This window comes from Argiope bruennichi, chromosome 3 (genome assembly GCF_947563725.1).
Source record: "Argiope bruennichi chromosome 3, qqArgBrue1.1, whole genome shotgun sequence".
NCBI classification, from domain to species: Eukaryota; Metazoa; Arthropoda; class Arachnida; order Araneae; family Araneidae; genus Argiope; species Argiope bruennichi.
In genome coordinates, this window is record NC_079153.1 from 75,131,626 (window position 1) to 75,150,691 (window position 19,066).

General features: G+C 29.7%; 1 protein-coding gene across 1 annotated transcript in view; it reads left to right on the forward strand.

Moving 5' to 3' along the window:
- LOC129963124 (cytochrome P450 4c3-like) overlaps window positions 1–19,066 on the forward strand; it is a 35,691-nt gene extending 16,625 nt beyond the window's left edge. Inside the window, exons 8-11 of the mRNA XM_056077211.1 lie at window positions 3,167–3,340; window positions 9,649–9,715; window positions 12,916–13,095; window positions 14,670–19,066. Of these exons, the coding sequence (XP_055933186.1) occupies window positions 3,167–3,340; window positions 9,649–9,715; window positions 12,916–13,095; window positions 14,670–14,839 (591 nt within the window). The 3' untranslated portion in view covers window positions 14,840–19,066. The remainder of the gene's footprint in view (window positions 1–3,166; window positions 3,341–9,648; window positions 9,716–12,915; window positions 13,096–14,669) is intronic.

The window sequence follows — 19,066 nt, forward strand, 5'->3', positions numbered from 1 at the left end:
TATTAAAATCGTTAAAAACTTTCGAGACTTTGACGAATTTTTATATTTTTCCGAATCTAAAGAACAGAATTTTGGAATTATTTGGTTTATGAGCATGATAACACAAAAATAATTTGAAGGGGTTGTACAAAATTTGATGTATGAACTTTATGCCAAATTTGTGTTTTCTATAAATTTTTTTTCGAAATCTTTTCAGAAGAAATCTCTCTGTTTGTTTGTTCGAATGCAATCGATCGACTGAGTTATCGAATTCGATAACTAATCTTATCAAATTTTGGACCTAATCTGTCAAAGGGTTAATCAACTGTTCATCTGTACTTTCGCATTTAATTAAGTTCGGTAGCTCAAAACCATAATGTTTCAAATGGACGTTTCGCACGTACGTTTCAATGGTATGTGATTTTGTGATCACAACTGTAATTCTGTGTCAAATTTTTGTTTCGATCAATCGCTAAAAAGACGTCTAAAATATATATTCACGACGCAAGTTTCAGTAAAAATGTTAGATTCCCTCCAGTGATTTATATTTCGTAACCATTGTTCACCAATGCTATACAAAGTAATTGCGACCAAGGTCTTAAGTTTTGTGCGAATGGAGGAAAATAAGACCTTCATTGGAGAATATACGAGAAAGTTTTGGGGAGACCATTCCAGCTGATTTGTAACATTATGATAAATTATAAAATCTAGAAAATAACCGAAGAAATAACAATATGAATCGATAAGTGAAGAATTTACAATTCTAAAACTGAATGACCAAGTCATTTTTCAGCATCAAATATGTTATGTTAACTGACTTGGAAGTAAAAAATAAAACACTTCTAATAAAATCGCAATATTTTAAAAAAGGTATGAAATTAGTTTTTACATTAAAATATACATATACGCAGCATTTATTAAATTAATATCATAAATAAAAATTTTGCGTTTATTTTCAAAAGAACATATGAAATGGTATTCTCCATATATTCCATATATACATATGCATTGTATTCTAGGCAGACATGATTAACTGTAAATTATATATTTTTTTCTTTTTCTTTACTTTATTATGGAGAGACTGCAATTTTTTAAATGCATTTTAAAAGTTCTGTATTAGAACTATGATCAAGCAGCGGACGTAGTTCCAAATAGAAAGGTATAAAGCAGGAAAAAGGGGAGGGGCGGATACATTTTGAACTTTTATATTGTTCTAGAAGGGAATTTAGCTGAAGCAGTTTTTGGATCCAGCACATGCTATACTGAGGGTGGGAAAATAAGATCCCGCACAGACTCAGAAGTTAAAGTAAGGCCTAAGTTCAAGCAATTAAGAAATAATTACTTTTAGAACGGTGATATTATGTATAGTGCTGGATTCCACACTTATCTTTAAAGAACCTTTCTATTCTCTTCTTTGGATAGGAAAATGTAAGAATGTATTGAAATTGATAAAGACGCCGAATATACTTGAATAGATTGGAACTAGATAGACTACAGATAACTCTTCTCTTCGCCACTCCAGATGCCAGACTTATCTACTATTACTTGTGTTCACTCCTGGATACTTGAAATTGATTATATATGCTTCTACATAGGAATATATGCTTCTACATATGTTATGATTACATGTGTTAGATTACATGTGTTAGATTATACACATGCTTCTAATATGTATTAATATGTAATTATGTGTATATGCTTCTACATGTGTACAAGAATGATATTACTTGTACATAATATAATTATAAGTTACCTGTTATCATTAAAAAACGGTAAGCATATCTGGATAAGTGTGGTCAGGTTGTAAGGTTCCGACTTCGGGACTGCAAGTTCAAAACCCGATTCTACTAAAATGCCGCCCTGTATGCGAACATGTTGCATCTTATATCCGATGTCTAGGATCTAGATCACTATGTCCGCTAGTAATTACCAATTTCGAAACCGGAAGTTTAAAAGTTCAAATTTCGGCTGCATTCAAGATCTTTCATGTATGCGAGTCTATTTCATCTCATATTTAATGCTGATAATGAGCCTTGAAACCTCTTAAGCTGGTGTGTAAATATTAAGAATGCAGTGCATTGTCTCCGTTACTTGATGTCAAAATCTTTCTTGTGATGTGTCAAAATAGAACAGCAATAGAACTAAATTTACTGTAATATTAATTATTTACCTAATTACTTCGTACTTTCACACACACACACACACACACACACACACACACACACACACACACACACACACACACACACACACACACACACACACACACACACACACACACACACACACATCGGGAATAATTTCTCCGATGCTAACTCCGTAATAAAATGACCTTTCCACTTCCTTCCGCAATTATGATTATGTACCTTGAGAAAAGCCGTGAACGGTACGTGTAAACGTAATTCTATTTTTTAGAGTTCCACATATGATATTTTGGTGCTTCGTAAAATAGGAGGAAAAAAAAAAACAGAAGCATATTTTTATACATTTTGCTTCAACTGATTGAAATGAAAATTCATTCCTCAAATATTTACATTTTATTATAGGATTACACACCAAATTTCATATACTTAAATATTTGCGTTTTTAAATTAAAGTGTTTACTAGCATGCAAAAATGCCGACCGACAGACGGTGAACCCTTTGACATATTTGGTTCGAAATTTAATATATATCTATACTTTAGACGTTAAATAAGTATTAAATTTTATTATCTGATGTTTTAGGGTTTGTATTTATTTAGCTTAATTCGGTCAGCCAGCTAGCCAAATTTCTGCGAATGGATTTCGTTCAAAATTGAATATCTACAAGTGTGATATAAAAAAGTACATACCAAATTTCATGCGTCTAGCTAAAAGGGTTTCGGAATTATCATATTCACAGAACAATGGACATAATTTGAAATATGTTTTTTTTCAGGGATATCTGATATGTGGAGATTCGTCAAAGTCTCAAGTTTGAATTTCTTGATGATTAAAATACTTTTTATTGGTATACATTCTATTCAAGAGAATAAAAATTAAATGTTTTCTAAATTTCTGATTGGTTTTTTTGACCAATTTTGCTAATTATTTCCTTTTTTAATTTTTATGATAATCACACAAATTTTCATGGTAACAAATACATTAAAAAATTACGGAATTAAGTGTTACAAATCTTAACAAATTAACGAATTTTTACTCATTTAGGGTCACGATACCACTTCTATGGGCATTTGTTGGGCCTTGTATCTGATCGGATTACACAAAGACGTTCAGGAGAAAGTTCGCGAGGAGTTAAATCAGATATTTGGAGATGATACCGAAAGAGACGTCAATACGGATAACCTGAAAGACATGAAATACCTGGATTGTGTTCTCAAGGTAAGATTGTGATTTTTAAACCTAATAATTTAAAATATTATGATTTTTCTTATATAACAATTCAAGAGAGCGTTTTCTTATTTAAAAGTGTTGTTGAATTAAATTTCGTTATAAAATTTTAATATAAATACTTTACCGTTTAAGTACGCAAACACGAAGAATCGTAATTCCTAAATTCGAGCTCCAGAGTTTAACGAATCTTCACGTTTCATATCTCACTAAGTCTAAAATTAACATTTATCTCTATCTGTCCATGAACAAGATATTTTAAAAATCCTTTCAGGTAGACAGATGAAATCTGATACATGGGTTTCGTAGATTCTATAAAATTTTGAATGAAATATACGAATAGAAAGTTTTTATATCTTTTCGAGTGCTGATAAATCTATTATCTATAAAAAATAAGGAACAAGATAAAACTTGATACACAGTTTTAACATCTAAAGTTTAGATTTGTAATAAATTCTGACTTATTTCGTTTGTATATCGCATATTGCATTGTGTTCGTGGGTAATCAAATAAAAGGGACCTGATCTGTCTTTTTTCCATTTATTATACGTAAAGCAACTACTGATGAAGATATCTAAAGCAGGGGTACAACATTAACATAACCTGCACATACATCACAAATTATTATTCCCTGTGAGGCAAATAAAATGAAGGTTTTCCTTCTTCATATCTTATAACTTTCTTAATGATACCTTCTTTTAAATGATCTTCAATAACAGCTTTATAATCTAAAAATAACGAATTATCTTTAATAAGTTTTGATTTTAAGTGCGAAAACCTTCTTTTAGCCATTTCAAAGTTATTAGCTAAATATTCTTTCATATTTGTTTTCCAAGGAAACTTTACAGTATATCTTTTATTTTGATAAACAATATTTTCTTCAAATTAATTCATAATTTCTTTATCTATAGTATGTTTTTCTAAATCATCCTCTTCAACCCTTTCTACCCCTAAATTCTCAAGATCCCAAAATTGTTTAAGTTGGTCCGAAACATCCTTTTCATTTACTACAATCTTCATAGTTCATTAAATCATTCGATAAACCTACGTGTCCCTGCAAGAACTATCCAAAAATTGTTTCAGTCACTACCAGTTTGTTGTTTAATCTTTTTATTCTGCCTGAAACGATTTCGTAATAATAATCTACACCAATTAATATTGAGATATTCTTGCCTCTATTATCAATATTATCAGCTAGCTGTAAACGCTTCAATTTATTGTACGTTTTAGTAATATTGTTGTTAGGTACAGGAAGAGTAGTGGCTGAAATGTTTTCTGTAACCAAAGCGTCTACTTCAATACGTAAAGAGGGATTCTCACGGTTTTTTAATTCTACTCTCACTATATTGTTAGAATGTTCCTTAGCTTGTTTAGTACCAAAAGCGTATACCGATAAAGATTCTTTTCTTATTACTTTTAACTTTAATTTTTCTGAAACTTCACGCGTTATAAATGTTCTCATAATCTAACATTAGTCGTACTATTTCAAATTCGTTTGTGTCATCATTGTGTACGAGGGCAGCACATGTTTGAAGAAATATATTACAGCGAGATAAGCTTGTTTTATTTTTATCGTAATGTGAAATTGCGGTAATTACGCTCCTATTATCTTTATTTAAATCGGTCGTGTTAGATTCTGCTTGAGAGCAGATAGATTTATTATGATTCTTCACGCATATCTCACATGTCAAATATCTTCTCTGGCGGCATTCATTGACTTGATGTTTTGGCTTTAAGCTTAAAAAACATCTGTCATCTTGTTTTAAAACATCGAGTTTCGTTTCTAAGTCGGTTTGGGAACACAACTCCGATCGATGCTTGCCTTTACAATATAAACAATTTTTGTTTAATGCTGACGCGGAAAAGCATTGAAGATCTTGCGGTTTTACGCTTGACCTTGGACTTTGAAATTTATCATGTGAGCTAGCTGTGTTTTGACTGAAGTTATTGAAAGGATTCTGTTTCACTTCCGGGAGGGAATTTTCTTATTTCCTTTTGCGGTATGCATAAACGCAGAGGATTCTGTACATTCAACTTTAATTCTTAAGAAATTTAGTAACTCAGTTACATTTAATTCGAACTTCACCGAATTATCAACTCTTTTTTTATTAAATTCAAGGACAAGATCTTCTGGAATCAATTTAATTAAAATGGGATAGAGTTAATTCCCATGCATCTCTGAAGTAATGTTTAATGATTCTAAACTTCTTAGGTTTATCTCTACGGTATCATTCTAAGACCATAAATATTACTTGAATCTGTTACTGGTACAAGATTTAGTAATTTTGACATATGTGTGTTAATAACCAGTTCTTCTCTGCCAAATATTTGTTTCAACAACTTTAAAGCCTGATTATAATTCTCGTCTGAGAGCGCAAAGCCATTAACCGCAATCGCGGCCGCACCCGCTAATAGCGACTTTAAATATGAGAATTTATCTATTTTTGATAGAGATTTGTTATTATCAATAGAATCTTGAAATTGATTCCAAAATTCTAACCAGCAACAGGGGTCTCCATAATATTTTTCAATTGTAAGTTTAGGCAGTTTTATGGTCTTAAAATTATATTCGTCTACAGCAGAGGTTCCCAAACATTTTTTTTACTCGTGGGCCACTTTCAAAGTTTTACTATTTTCAGTAGACCCCCTGCTGCTACATTTCTACTCTATTCCCAAAACTCCTAAAAAATATCACCCTAAATTGGGGGTTTTAAGAAGAAAAAAAAAAGTAGCACATTTTCTTGTGTCCTATTCTATTCAATTCTGTGTTTGAATTCAATTCTGTGTCTCGAATATTTTTGAGTATCTACCTATTGAATGATGCTACCTGCCTACGTTGATAGGTAAATCCAAGCCAAAATTTTTGTTCTTTATTATGAAAACCAGAATATTTTTCGTGGACCCCCACTTACAACTTGTGAACCCCTGTTTTCTTTTCACATCTACGTGGACCCCCGTGTGGTCTAATATGGACCGCTGGGGGTCTACCTGGACCACTTTGGGAACCTATGATCTACAGGTACGATGGCTGAACTTTCCTGAGTGTTGTTTATTGCATCTAAATTAGGTTTTCCTGTTGCGCCTAATGAAGAAACATTTGGTGTTATTGATTGGCGTTCTGATTTGTCTTGTTAACATTTTAATTGCGCTGATAACTTGGACAAACAAACGATAATTTTTTCATTGCTTTCGAATGCCTACTCAATTTCTGTTTCGAATTCCCTGTCATCTTTAATTAGATTTTGTATAAGTTTATCATAGTCTTTTAACTGTGTAGACGATATATTCAAATAATTTAAGGCTTCTTGCAAATCTTTGGTGGTAAGAGAATCTATTTTCTCTTCCAAATCACTATCAATCTTGTTAACGTACTTTGTAAATAAAGATCTATGCAAACCTCTGGTTTTTCTCAATTTAGAAAGTTCATCCATCGTTCTTATGTTTAATATTCAAAAACTACAAAATTAAAATTGTATTTCTAGTACATCAAATTTCAATATCAATTTTAGATTTATTCATACATTATCAATCAATATTTCAATAGTATTCTATCAGTAACCAGTATCTTTAAAGCTAATAGATAGTATCAATTAAGCTAATAGATAATTCAACTTCAAATATGAAAATCAAATTTCAATCTATTGTTACATTCATTCCTTTTAACTTCGGATATTCAAATCGATGAAATTAAATTATTTTAAATGTCCGAGTTTCTCTTAAATAAAGGAAAATATTCTCTCACCTTTCTGGTTACCGATTCCTTTCGATCTTCACAGCCGCTTTTCCATTAGATCAGGCCCCATGCTGGACTCCAAAATGTTCGTGGGTAATCAAATAAAAGGGACCTGATCTGTCTTTTTTCCATTTATTATACGTAAAGCAACTACTGATGAAGACATCTAAAGCAGGGGTACAACATTAACATAACGTGCCCATACATCACAAAAGCACACATACACCGAGCAACAGGAGACGCATCTTTTCAACGCAGTAAAACCAAAGTACTCTGGCGGGAAAAAGTTGTTGCTAGATCAAGATTTAAGTTCTTGTTCTGGCTCTGCAACACTTTGTATAATTGTATGCGTGTAAATGTGTAAATTCATAAACACAAAGACTTCGATAAATGAAGTTAAAATGCGATTTTGCTACCAAAATTCTGCCAAATGTTGGTTTCAATGAGTCGACAAAAAGGCGTTCAAAATGCGTACTCGGTTATTTTCAGTTTGCTGTTCAGAATCAAATGCTCATGTGCGAAGCTCTGGAAATAAAACTTCGAGTACTTGTGGCGTTCATGGACTTTCCATTACTCTTATGTGGAGAAGAAGGATAACACTTTTATTATAGAGTTTGCGTGAATGTTTCAGAGATATCATTCCCACTGAAAGTGACTCAAAAGAGTGTGTTCTATAAAATGATTTTTAAAAATGTATTGATTTTTGAGTATTTTTAGATTATTAAAATGAAACGTAATTAAATAAATTGAGCATTTAAGGCACCATTTGTTTTGTTCTTTTCTTTTCTATCTAAGTATTTAGCCTGCCGAAGCTACTCTTAGAATGTTAGTGCGTCAATTTACTGTTCATCGTTGATTTTACGATCATTTAAAAGTTGTTGAAATTGCTATTCAATTCAATAGCATTCGGCGCGATGTTATGTTATACTCATAAAATATGTGACATCCGGCATCCAAAATTGCTCTAAGCAATGACTTAAAAATGATAATAATTTCATATGATAACATGAAATTTTCGATACCAGATTTCAGTTTTTTTTATTTCTTTTCCGGTAGAGGTGATGGGTTGAAAGTTCCTGGTGTTTCAGAAAATAAATAAAATAAAGGAATGAAAATACAAAAATTGCTCTGTACAGTTTAAAAAAAACATTTCAAGACAAATGTGAAACAACTAGTCGAAATTCCCTAAAAAAAGGGATTTTTTTCTGTTATATTTCCCTTTTGAATGCTTTGTTGAGAAGAAATTAATGTAATCAGATTCAAATGCAGCTGTAAGAAATTTTTCTCCCATTTGGTAGAAAAAGAATAAAAATAGCAGTTTTCGCAATATTTCGAAATTAATCATTTCCTTTTTTACTTTCTCATTACAAAATATTGAAAGATTTACTCGTTATATTAAGCTAATTTGTAAAAAAAATATTTTCTGATCGAAAGGAAAGATTGCTAAAAGTACTTAATTTATATGAATATTAAATTTCTCTTTTCTAATGAAGGGAGTATATAGTTTCTTTGCTCTATATGTCTTCTCATATAAATTTAGTAATAGTTACCTGTTGGGTGTTATCTCCAAGAATTATTTTGGGATTTATTATAGATTTATAAATATTACAGAAGCAGTTATAATGTTTTGAAATTATTTATTGCATTATTTACTGTTGCACAACCTAGTGAAATTAGCCACATTTTGCAATGAAAATTATACATACCAAAGAAAAGTTTATAATGATGAATCAAATTTATAAAATAATCTTGGAATTCTGATTGTACAAATGAATCTAATTAAAGCATGAATTTGCGAAAGATTTTATAGTATCAGCTCTGTATTGTGAGCATAAAGAAAAAAAAAACCCTATTAAAATGCTTAAGATCTGATTGAATTTTTATTTTTGCTTTCTTATATGTGTAGTAAAGTTAAATGAGGTATTAGAATTCAAATTTCAGTGACGTTACGCATAGTAGACTTCTATAAATCTGAAATACTATTTTTGGAATTATGTCCGTGTTTCTGTCTGCGAAAACAAAACCTTGCATAATAATACGTTAAATGAATGAGGTTTGGCATGCAATTTTATTTATTATTTTATTAAAAGGATGCATCGACTTCAGTTTTCGATCATCTTTATGTTTACTTACTTGTGTGCCTATGGATGCGATAACTCAAAACCGTAATAAGCTAGATGCATAATTTTTCGATGGTTACAGAAACAAATCTATGACCAATTTTGGACTAAACTCGTGAACATAAAGATTGTATATCTTATCCATGTACATGTGCATATTATAACTAAAAAGAGCAAAGTACCAGATAAATGAGGTTTGGTATGTGATTTGATTATTAAAATTGTATATGTGTGGCAAAATATATAGTCGATTCTCAGCAATAAATGTTGAAACTAAATAGAAAACACACCATATTGTCTAAGTATACGAGACAGTTAAGAGAAGCCTTCTATACTGGTTGAAATTCAACTATTGGAAGCATTTTTTTAAGTTAGTATTTATAAAATTGTAGTTTTTGGGGACTCATTAATACATTTTTTATATTAATTCTTTTTTCAACAAATAGGAATCTCAAAGATTGTTTCCCTCTGTGCCTGTCATTGGAAGACAAACAAGCGAAGACACAACAATTTGTAAGTTATTTTACTTCTGTTTTTTTGTAGTTTTATACTCTTAAAATTACCACAATGATAGCAAAGTGAATATCTAAACAGGAATTATTGGCGATTGCAGGTATGAGTTATGCTGCAGCTCAAAATTGAGAACCCTTCGATTAAATCCAATTTTCCATGACATGTTATTTGCTATGAAATATCTTTCAGTTCTTAAATTAGGTTCTTCTAATTTCATATGCTGATAGAAATCAATTGTTTTATGGGAAATAAATATTTACCCATTATAAAAGTAAGATGGAAAAAAAAAAAAGAAGAAGAGTTTTTAAGCAAATATCGAGTTACAATTATCCAAGTCTTGATTGAAAAAAAAAAAAAAAAACTATAAATGCCCCAAAAGTATAAAAGCACAAATATGTTGTCAGCAAAGCAATTTAAGGGTAACAAACTCATAACAAGAATTTAGAAGCGAGTTTCCGAAAACAATTGCGAAGGTGAATTTTATGTTAAAGTTGGTTCATTGAAAAAACAAAATTGTGGAGGTAGATGTAAAGATTATGAAGAAAAACTTGAAAAATTTAGACATATTTTTCCTAACAGAAGAGGTATTTTAAAATAAGCAGACCACGCTTTTGAAATAATTAAATCTACATTATTGAAATTTTGAAAAAAAATCCATACAAAAATTCTACAAGTTCAAATTTCAGTATTAAAAATTATTGAAAATCTCCAAAAACTATCTAAATACTCAAAACAAAACAAAAAAAATTAGGAATAATATTTTTAATTTTTTGTTTTATTTAATCTTGATAATAAATGTTACATTGTATAATTATTTTCTTTTATTACAATTTTTTGAAACAAATTAAATTATCAACAGCTATTTTTATTCTGAGATGGTGTGGGGGGGGGGTAAATATTTACTTGCACAGTATATGTTTCTTTTATTCCCAGAAGCCACTGAATAAAGAAATATTATTTATTATTTGAATGTTACTTAACCCTTTCTAGGGCAGTGGGAAGTAGGCTTTCCACCAAATTTATCAATCTTTGTATGAAATTATATAGGTTGGCATAAATTCTGACAACTTTTTTTAGAAAGATAGAAACTTAGATGTATCAGTTCTTTATCTTAGACAAACTGATGTGTCTTGATTTGTTACTTAATTATTAATTAACCAAATTAATTAATCAAATTAAATTTATCTAAGAGGCTAAATGAATCCCTTTTCTTATTCGAATTTCAAGCCTAAAAATATATTAACATAATATGACTAGAAAAAAATGGCCCTTTAAAGGGTTAATAAAATGTAAAAGAAATCATGACTTAACAAATAAAATTTAATTAGCGATGATGATTTTAATAGAAGTGTTCATTTAAATTGTTGATCGAAGTTTTATACTTCTATCAACAATTTAATAACTATATTCAGTAACTATTACTGTTAAATTTACCCACCTTTTGATAAAAAAAATATTATTTATCAAGTAAGTTAAGTAATAAAATATATTTGTATGTATTATTTTCTTACATTTATGGTATATTCCTCAAATTCTTTTCTGGTGGTGTTAACATTTTATTTTAATCCTTTAAAATTATATTGATACAGCTGTTTTAAAATAACATGAATTTTAGCCATTGCCATCATTATTCATCGACACTAAATTATGAGTACCAACTGAATAATTTTAATTTGCCCTGATTTCTGATACATCTAATTTAAGAGATGTGGTTTTGCTCATGTGTTTTCAAAAATAAATTAAATAATCTTTATTATAATGCATATTTCCACATGGACATCATAATAATTTATGTCCTCCATAGCAATGAATGAGCTATTTTAACAAAATTTTCTTTGTGCGCAAGTTTTCATTTGGCTTTCGATTCCTTAGTTAAAAATATTCTTTTCCAATAAAATATCAGGGTCTTTTTCATTCATTTTTATGATTGTTGCGCGAAAACACTATTGAGGAGACGCAATGTTAGAAGAATTTTAAGATATTTAACTTTTTAATTAAAATGATCTCCAAATGATTATACAAAGATTTTTTTACTTATGGTAATGTTTAGTTATTCTACGGCTTTAGCTACAAAATTTTTAACACAATAAATTAACCGGAATTTGAAGAATTAAAATCAGTTGAATGATCAATCTTATTTTCTGATTTCTGATAATATATTTTCTGATTTCTGATAATAGATTTTCTGATAATATACTTAAGTCTTATTTTTCCGCTTTACTTAAATGTAAATGGTCATCCTTATTTTAATTTCCGAAAATACCTAACAATATTTGTTTAGAAAATTCAGTATGAAGCACTTATTTTGTATGATCGAAAGTGAAGGACAATTATGATTAAATCAATAAATTTGGTTGGGCACTCTTTTAATTAAAGCAATTTTAAGAGAGAAATGAAACAGACATTAAAATAAAATCTTTGAATGATAGAGAATTTCCATTTAAGCTAATCTTAGCATTTTTCTAAGATTTAATTTGATGTGCATGGCAACCGACCTATTATGTATGAGGAGAATGATTGCACTGGATATAGTATTTAGATAAATTGATTATGATAATATTGCAACTGAAATTGCCCAGTGAATATAAGCAAAATGGAATCTAATAAAATAGCGGATAACGACGCTTTATTTTGTAAAAAATTACAAAGCATTGATAGCAAAATCACAATCTAGTCTTATAAGACAAACAATAATTTCAAAATCTACGATATACATGTAAACAATAAAAATAAAGAGTTATCTGAGAGCTCTTTTTGCAATCATCAGTCCAAAGAAAGAATTCATTCGAATGCTTCTTTGCAGCTTTTTTTCTTGTTTATAGAGATTTCCATGGCATGATATAGAAACTTCTAGAAGAATTGCGAAACTCGAGTTTTAATAGCGATATCGCCAAAATTCTTGTATTTCCTAAAGCTTCCACTTTTGTTTCCAAAGTCTCCAAAAAATCTAGAGGTTTGATATCAAAATCGGATGTCATTGAACTTGAAGTCGTCAGCATGCATTCAAATATTTGTAGAACTTTGTTTCCCTGTACTAACTGTACAGGGAAACAGTATGCAGAAACTGTATGTACTACCTGTACAGGGAAATAGCATTACACATTTGTAACAATATATGCACCTGTAATTTATCTAAGACAGGTCGGAATTCATATTAAAAGAAATGTTTGTAGGTTTAAATAGATGTTACTTCCTTTAAGGTGGTTATCCAGTGCCTAAGGGATGGTCCTGCGCAGTATTGGTTTACGAATTGCACAGAGATGAGAGTGTATTCCCAAATCCTGAAAAATTTGATCCAGATCGTTTTCTTCCAGAGAATTCTCTTAATCGTCATCCATATGCCTACATTCCCTTCTCAGCTGGCCCCAGAAATTGTATTGGTAAGTAATTTTCATTAAAGCGAATCTTACACACCTAGACTCAAATCAGATACACAAAAGGTGCTTGGCAATATTTTTTTAGATTAAGAATTAATGCTGCGTTTTTTAAAAATGAAGTTTGTTTTGCAGAAAATGCTTGATTAAAGTTGTCTACTATAGTCAAGATAAATTAACATTTGAAATAACAAGAAGTGCATATTAATCAGCAAACCATTTTTCTACATTACGTGCCACATCATTGGGAGGAATTTTGATTCTCGATCTCAGATTTTACATATATTAGGCCATTTGAATTAAAATAGAAGACTTTATAAAGAAATGAAAAAATAACAATATTTTGTATTTAATTATAATTGAAAATTTTACATAAATTTCAATACCTGTCACACAATAAGAAATATTTTGATAAATAATTTTTATTTTATTAATTTTTAAAACCAGAGAGAAATGTGGCTACATGGCCAATTTTAACATTTATTAAAAGAAGTTACTACTTATTTTCAAACTTAAAAGAAAAAAAATTGTAGAATCATTTACCAATCGAAATTAGTTTAATAATATATCCTATGGAAGAGCATGCACCCCTTTCCAGAGGTGTTGTTTTAAAAATAAAACCGATATAAAATCTTAATGTTTTGTAATTATTATGTTAAACGTAATTGTTACATTTTTTGCTAAGTTATTGATTTGAAGAAATAATCCTTTTTTGAATCTGTAAAGATTTGTAGCTCTCAAAAATAAAATATGACTAATATTCTCAAAATATCTGTAGTATAGTGTCACGTAGAACTATAGTATAGAACTCAATGACACACACAAGAGGTAGAGCTAAGCCAATTTATTAACTGAACTCTGAACTCAGAACACAGTGACTGACAAATCCTCTGCTTTTATATTAGCAGGGAAAGTTCCAGAATACTCTTCTGGAGACAGTAAGAAAAGTCCAGAACACTTGTCCGGTAAACTGAAGAAATGTCCAGTATCTTCTGGAACATGAAATAAAGGAAAACATAAAATCAAGTAATTAATATTTACACATACTATGAATCCCATCGTCTCTAGCGGGTTCGAACTCAAAGTCTCTTGATTATGAGACCAGTGCCATGACCATTCGGCCATGGAGATTCGACTGTCTCTCTTCAATGCGGCAATATGTACGAATTCACAAGAATTATTTTATTTAATCTTATGCAACAGGGAGAATGAGGACCTATATAAAGAAATATTAATTTGTTATTCATTTTCTGTTTCAAAGACTTTTATGCTTTTGAGTTATGATTGAAAACATAAAGAGAAAAGAGTAATTGTTCGGATTTTTTTTTCTGACTCAAGAAGTTTTAAAAGTTGAAGTTGGTCGGACTCCCTCTTATTTTGGAGAATATTGAACTCTTCTTTTATGTATGTCGTTTTTAAATTATCAGATAATCCGTTTTTAGTGCACATATTTTAAAAATGATCATTATCCAAGAAAAAAGGCGGCCTGTTTTAAATAACATATTATTGAATGGTTATTATTACTAAGAAGATAAGATATTTTTTTTGTATATATATTACAAGAATGATTTTTATTCTAGGTCAAAAATTCGCTCAAATGGAACAGAAAGTTATCGTTTCTACAATTCTGAGACATTACGCCATTGAATCTTTGGACTCGAGGGACAAGCTTATTATTGTTCCAGAGCTCATTCTCAGGCCTACTGGTCCTATTAGATTGAGAATTAGACCAACCGAAAAACAACATTGAAAATAAAATGGGATATGTGAAGATGTCATTTTTAATGCGTAATTCATTATGAATAACTTTTATTATCATGTGAGAACATGATGTTGTTTTGGTTAGTGGGTTTTGAAGCTCGAAATCGCAAAGGCAATGAATAGAGCATAAATGGTAATTTTCTACATCAACTTTTAATCGCATATATTTTTTACCTGCTTTTACCAGTATTGCATTATTATTATGTATGCTTCTTTAAAAGCAGATGCGTTTTTAAAAGGTTGACTTGCTTTTACCAGTATTGCTTTATTATTATGTATGCTTCTTTGACAGCAGATGCATTTTTAAAAGGTTGAAGTAGAACTATGACATCATATCTTTTATTTCATCTCAAAATTGGTCGAGCTCCTTTGTTTGCCAGCTAATATATATAATATAGTGATAGAGACCGATAGAGAAGTCTCATGATTGTTTCAAACCGGCTTAAACTGGTTAATGACTTAAATTAATTAAGACAAATAATGATTTAAAAATAATAATGTTCTCACATGATAACTTAAAATTTGAGATCGTAGATTTCATTTTAATTCTTATTATTGGATTTATTTTTGTACTTTCGTAGTTGACAAGAATTATGTTCTTTTTTATTTAATTTTACTATATGTTATTTATAAACCTTTTGTATGTATAAAAAGTTGATACTCTAATATTTTATTTAGCAATTTGATATTTTTTGTTTTGTTTTAGAGAACAACAACAAAAAAAATAATAGTTCTCATATTCATCACACTAGCAATCATATTAATTTTGAACATGTTTTTATGTATAAATGGGTACCTCTTTCAAAGTACTGATATTTGATCATACAATATACTATGTACATTAAAAAGAATTTAAATTTTATTACTAATTTATATCTGTTGTAATTTCAATATGGGATTAATACTTGAGTCCATTAGAACATTAATTATTTATAAACGGCAGTCAGTTACTATTGTATAGCCATGATCCAGACTGTGCAGGCACAAAGGTTATGCTCTATGAATGCGACGAAATTCTTTTCAGCTTGCTCTCGCTATAAATATCAGAATTAGAGTTCATGTCTCGAAATCTAGAGGAGATATTGAAAGAATACTGATACTGAAATCTAAAAGCAAAAGAGTGAAAATATTAATGGAAAAGATAACTTTGCACACGGGTGCTAAAAATGGTACATCAGCAATATTCGTTTATTTGTTCACTGTTTTAAGCACTAAGTCGCATTAAATGAGCAACTATTTGTTATTGAGTCAAATCATTGGCTCCATGCTCTTAATGTGCATCTGAAATTTTGGCTGAATCTCCCATTGAACATTTGGCAGCACGTCAGGTGTCACACCATCGAAGATCCTGAAAATGTTGTTGGTCTGGTTTCACACACTTATTCTCCGGGATATCTTTATATTGATTGATAGGTTTATAAAACGGCAGTCTTTGCATTCTTAAATTTAATTTTCACAAAAGATCCGAAAATTTAGATTTTTGGTGAGCCAAAAATCTTCCAAATTTAACTCACCTTAAGATCCTTGATTTAGAAATATTTGATTAAGATTAATTGTAATCACATGCAATAAGCTTTTAATAAGAAGTGAAAATAGCAAATGATAAATCAAATAACATTTTAGACTTAAAGTGAACAAAATCTGAAAAACAACAAAAACAGCAGCAGCAGCAACAACAAAAATAATAGCATTATCTTCAACATCAATAACAATAACAACAATATCAACATCATCAACAATAATAATAAAACAACTGTGCTGCCTAAAACTATTTAGAGAAGTTTATCATGAAAACTCGTAATAATGTTGTTTTCCAAAATGTTTTATATTATTTTAGACCAACTGGTTCATTTAAAATATTGGTTGTGTACAATTTCTATTAAATATTTTATGCAGAATTTAATTTTTATTCTTTCTTTCAACAAAATTCAAGCATCAAATTATAATAGATGTTAAGCCTTGTTATTTTATTAGATTATAAACTGTTCTGTTTATCTAGTGAATGAATCTCTCTAATGGAGTTATAAATTCCATAGCACCAGAGTACCATGAAAAACTTAAATATCAGTATAATCTGTTTAAAATTGCACGTTGTCTTTTTGGTTAATGTAATTTCGCTTTCTGATTCTTCATGAAAATTTCCCAGATAATGAGCACAATATTTTTTACACTGCTTTCAGTAATGAAAGAAAATTACACGATTAAATATTTCATGAAACAGTGAAAATGATTTGAATTTTATTAGAACAAATGTCAACTATTGTTTAAAAATTTTTTAAAAAATTACCAAAATATAGAAAAAAATCCAGGATAATTAAATTGATGCAGTCAAAAAGTAAAATTTTATGTTTTAAAACAGTGTTGAAGCCAATATATTAACATATGTAATAATACTTTCCTGGGCTATTGAAATTAAACATTAAAAATCTCGCTCAGTATTTAAATAAATAAAACCCTAATTAAAATTCCCCCTCTCCATAAAAATCGTTCCAAAATGCACATTTCGAAAAACATTTATGAATCTATTTATAGATTTGTAAATTATATATTTAAAGCAAACCTATCCCAAATTTGGTCTCTCCAGGTCAAACGATTTGAATTATAAAACGCCAACACAAGTACGTTCTCCATCATTATCAGAAAAGATAGATATTAAAACAATATTGAATGCTTTTTCTTATCGACCAGATTTTACATTCTTAGCAATAAATTCAATCGACCGATCAGTAATCTTTATCAAACTTTTAAGCTTTTTGACCTTCCTCAAACAGCGGGGCTTTCGATTTGACATGTTGCGTTTTAAGATTTACAATTCAACGGAGAAAATCAAAAATGAAGTTGGATCGTTTCCTTTTGAAAAACTGTATCCAAATTTGGTAGAAATTTATAAATTTCATATCCAGACAGTGTATCAGATTTTATCCTTCTGGTCCATTATGTTTTTGAAATATCACGATCAAGACATTAAGAAACTGAAATAATTTTGACGAGAGGGAATATTCTCGCATAAAATATGTTGTATTCTTTCTAAAAAAAAGGGTGTCATACCTCCATCTATTCCTTCTTGCAGTGAAAAGTGTAGACCTTCGGAAAGGCTGGAAGTGTTACGAGATTTTTTTTTTTACTTTGGGAATAAAAGACTAAAACAAAGTAGATAAATACAACAAATGCGGGTGAGATCTCTTTCCTTCTTTCAAGTTCTGTGACGCAAAATGGGACGTTTTTACTTTGGAGCTTAATAAAGCTCAAGGAGCATGCACAGAGTATTTGGAGGCCTTTGTTTTAACCGATGTATTCCAAAATTTGATACAGACATACAATTTTGGTCAGAAAAATACATAACAGATTTTATTAATTTACTTCAATTTAAAAATCACGTTCACATACATAGTAAAATTAAACCGACATTCATTCCGCTATGGTTAATTTAATCCAAAATTTGATGCATTTTTCAATCTTAGAATTAAAAAAAGAGAGTTCTCTTGGATGTTTTTTGATTTAAATAACTGATATTTACATATTAGTATTAAGATTCCATATTAAATTATATCTATCTAGTTCACTGTGTTTTTAAGCTATCGTTCTTACAGACAGTAGAATAATTAGACAAAAAGCATTTTAAACATATATTTTTCAAATTTAAGGACTTATTTAAGACAGGGAGATTACAGAAAATTTCGAGTTCAAATTCCTTGCATATTACAATACTTCCAAATTCCATAGTCCATCCATAATTTCTGTATGTAAATTCCCAATATTGAAGTATAACACGAAGTCTATTTTAGGAAAAATCCATAATTCTGAGTCACGGTCAAATGCAGAGGACATCTAAACTATTCATAGAGCACCAGTTGGAAAAATAATATCTCTGTTGCATCAGATTTAGTCGTGCACCAGACCTACATAAATTACGAGTCTTTATTGGGATCGAATTTGGATTTGGAAACTATCAAGGGCCGAAGCCGAGACCTTACCACTAGGCCTCTGTGGCACTGTGTGTATGAGGAATTAAACCGAATTTCCTTTTAAAAAATATAAAATAATAATAATAGATTTTTTCCCCTCAGATTTCATGACATTATTTTATTATCAATTCTGAGAATATTTTTTTATTGCTGTAGGAAACTGAAACCATATAGAGATATTTTTATCCATTGAAAATTCTATGTTCTGAAGGATATCAAAAGAAATGTATTTATCCGTCAGTATTTAAGTA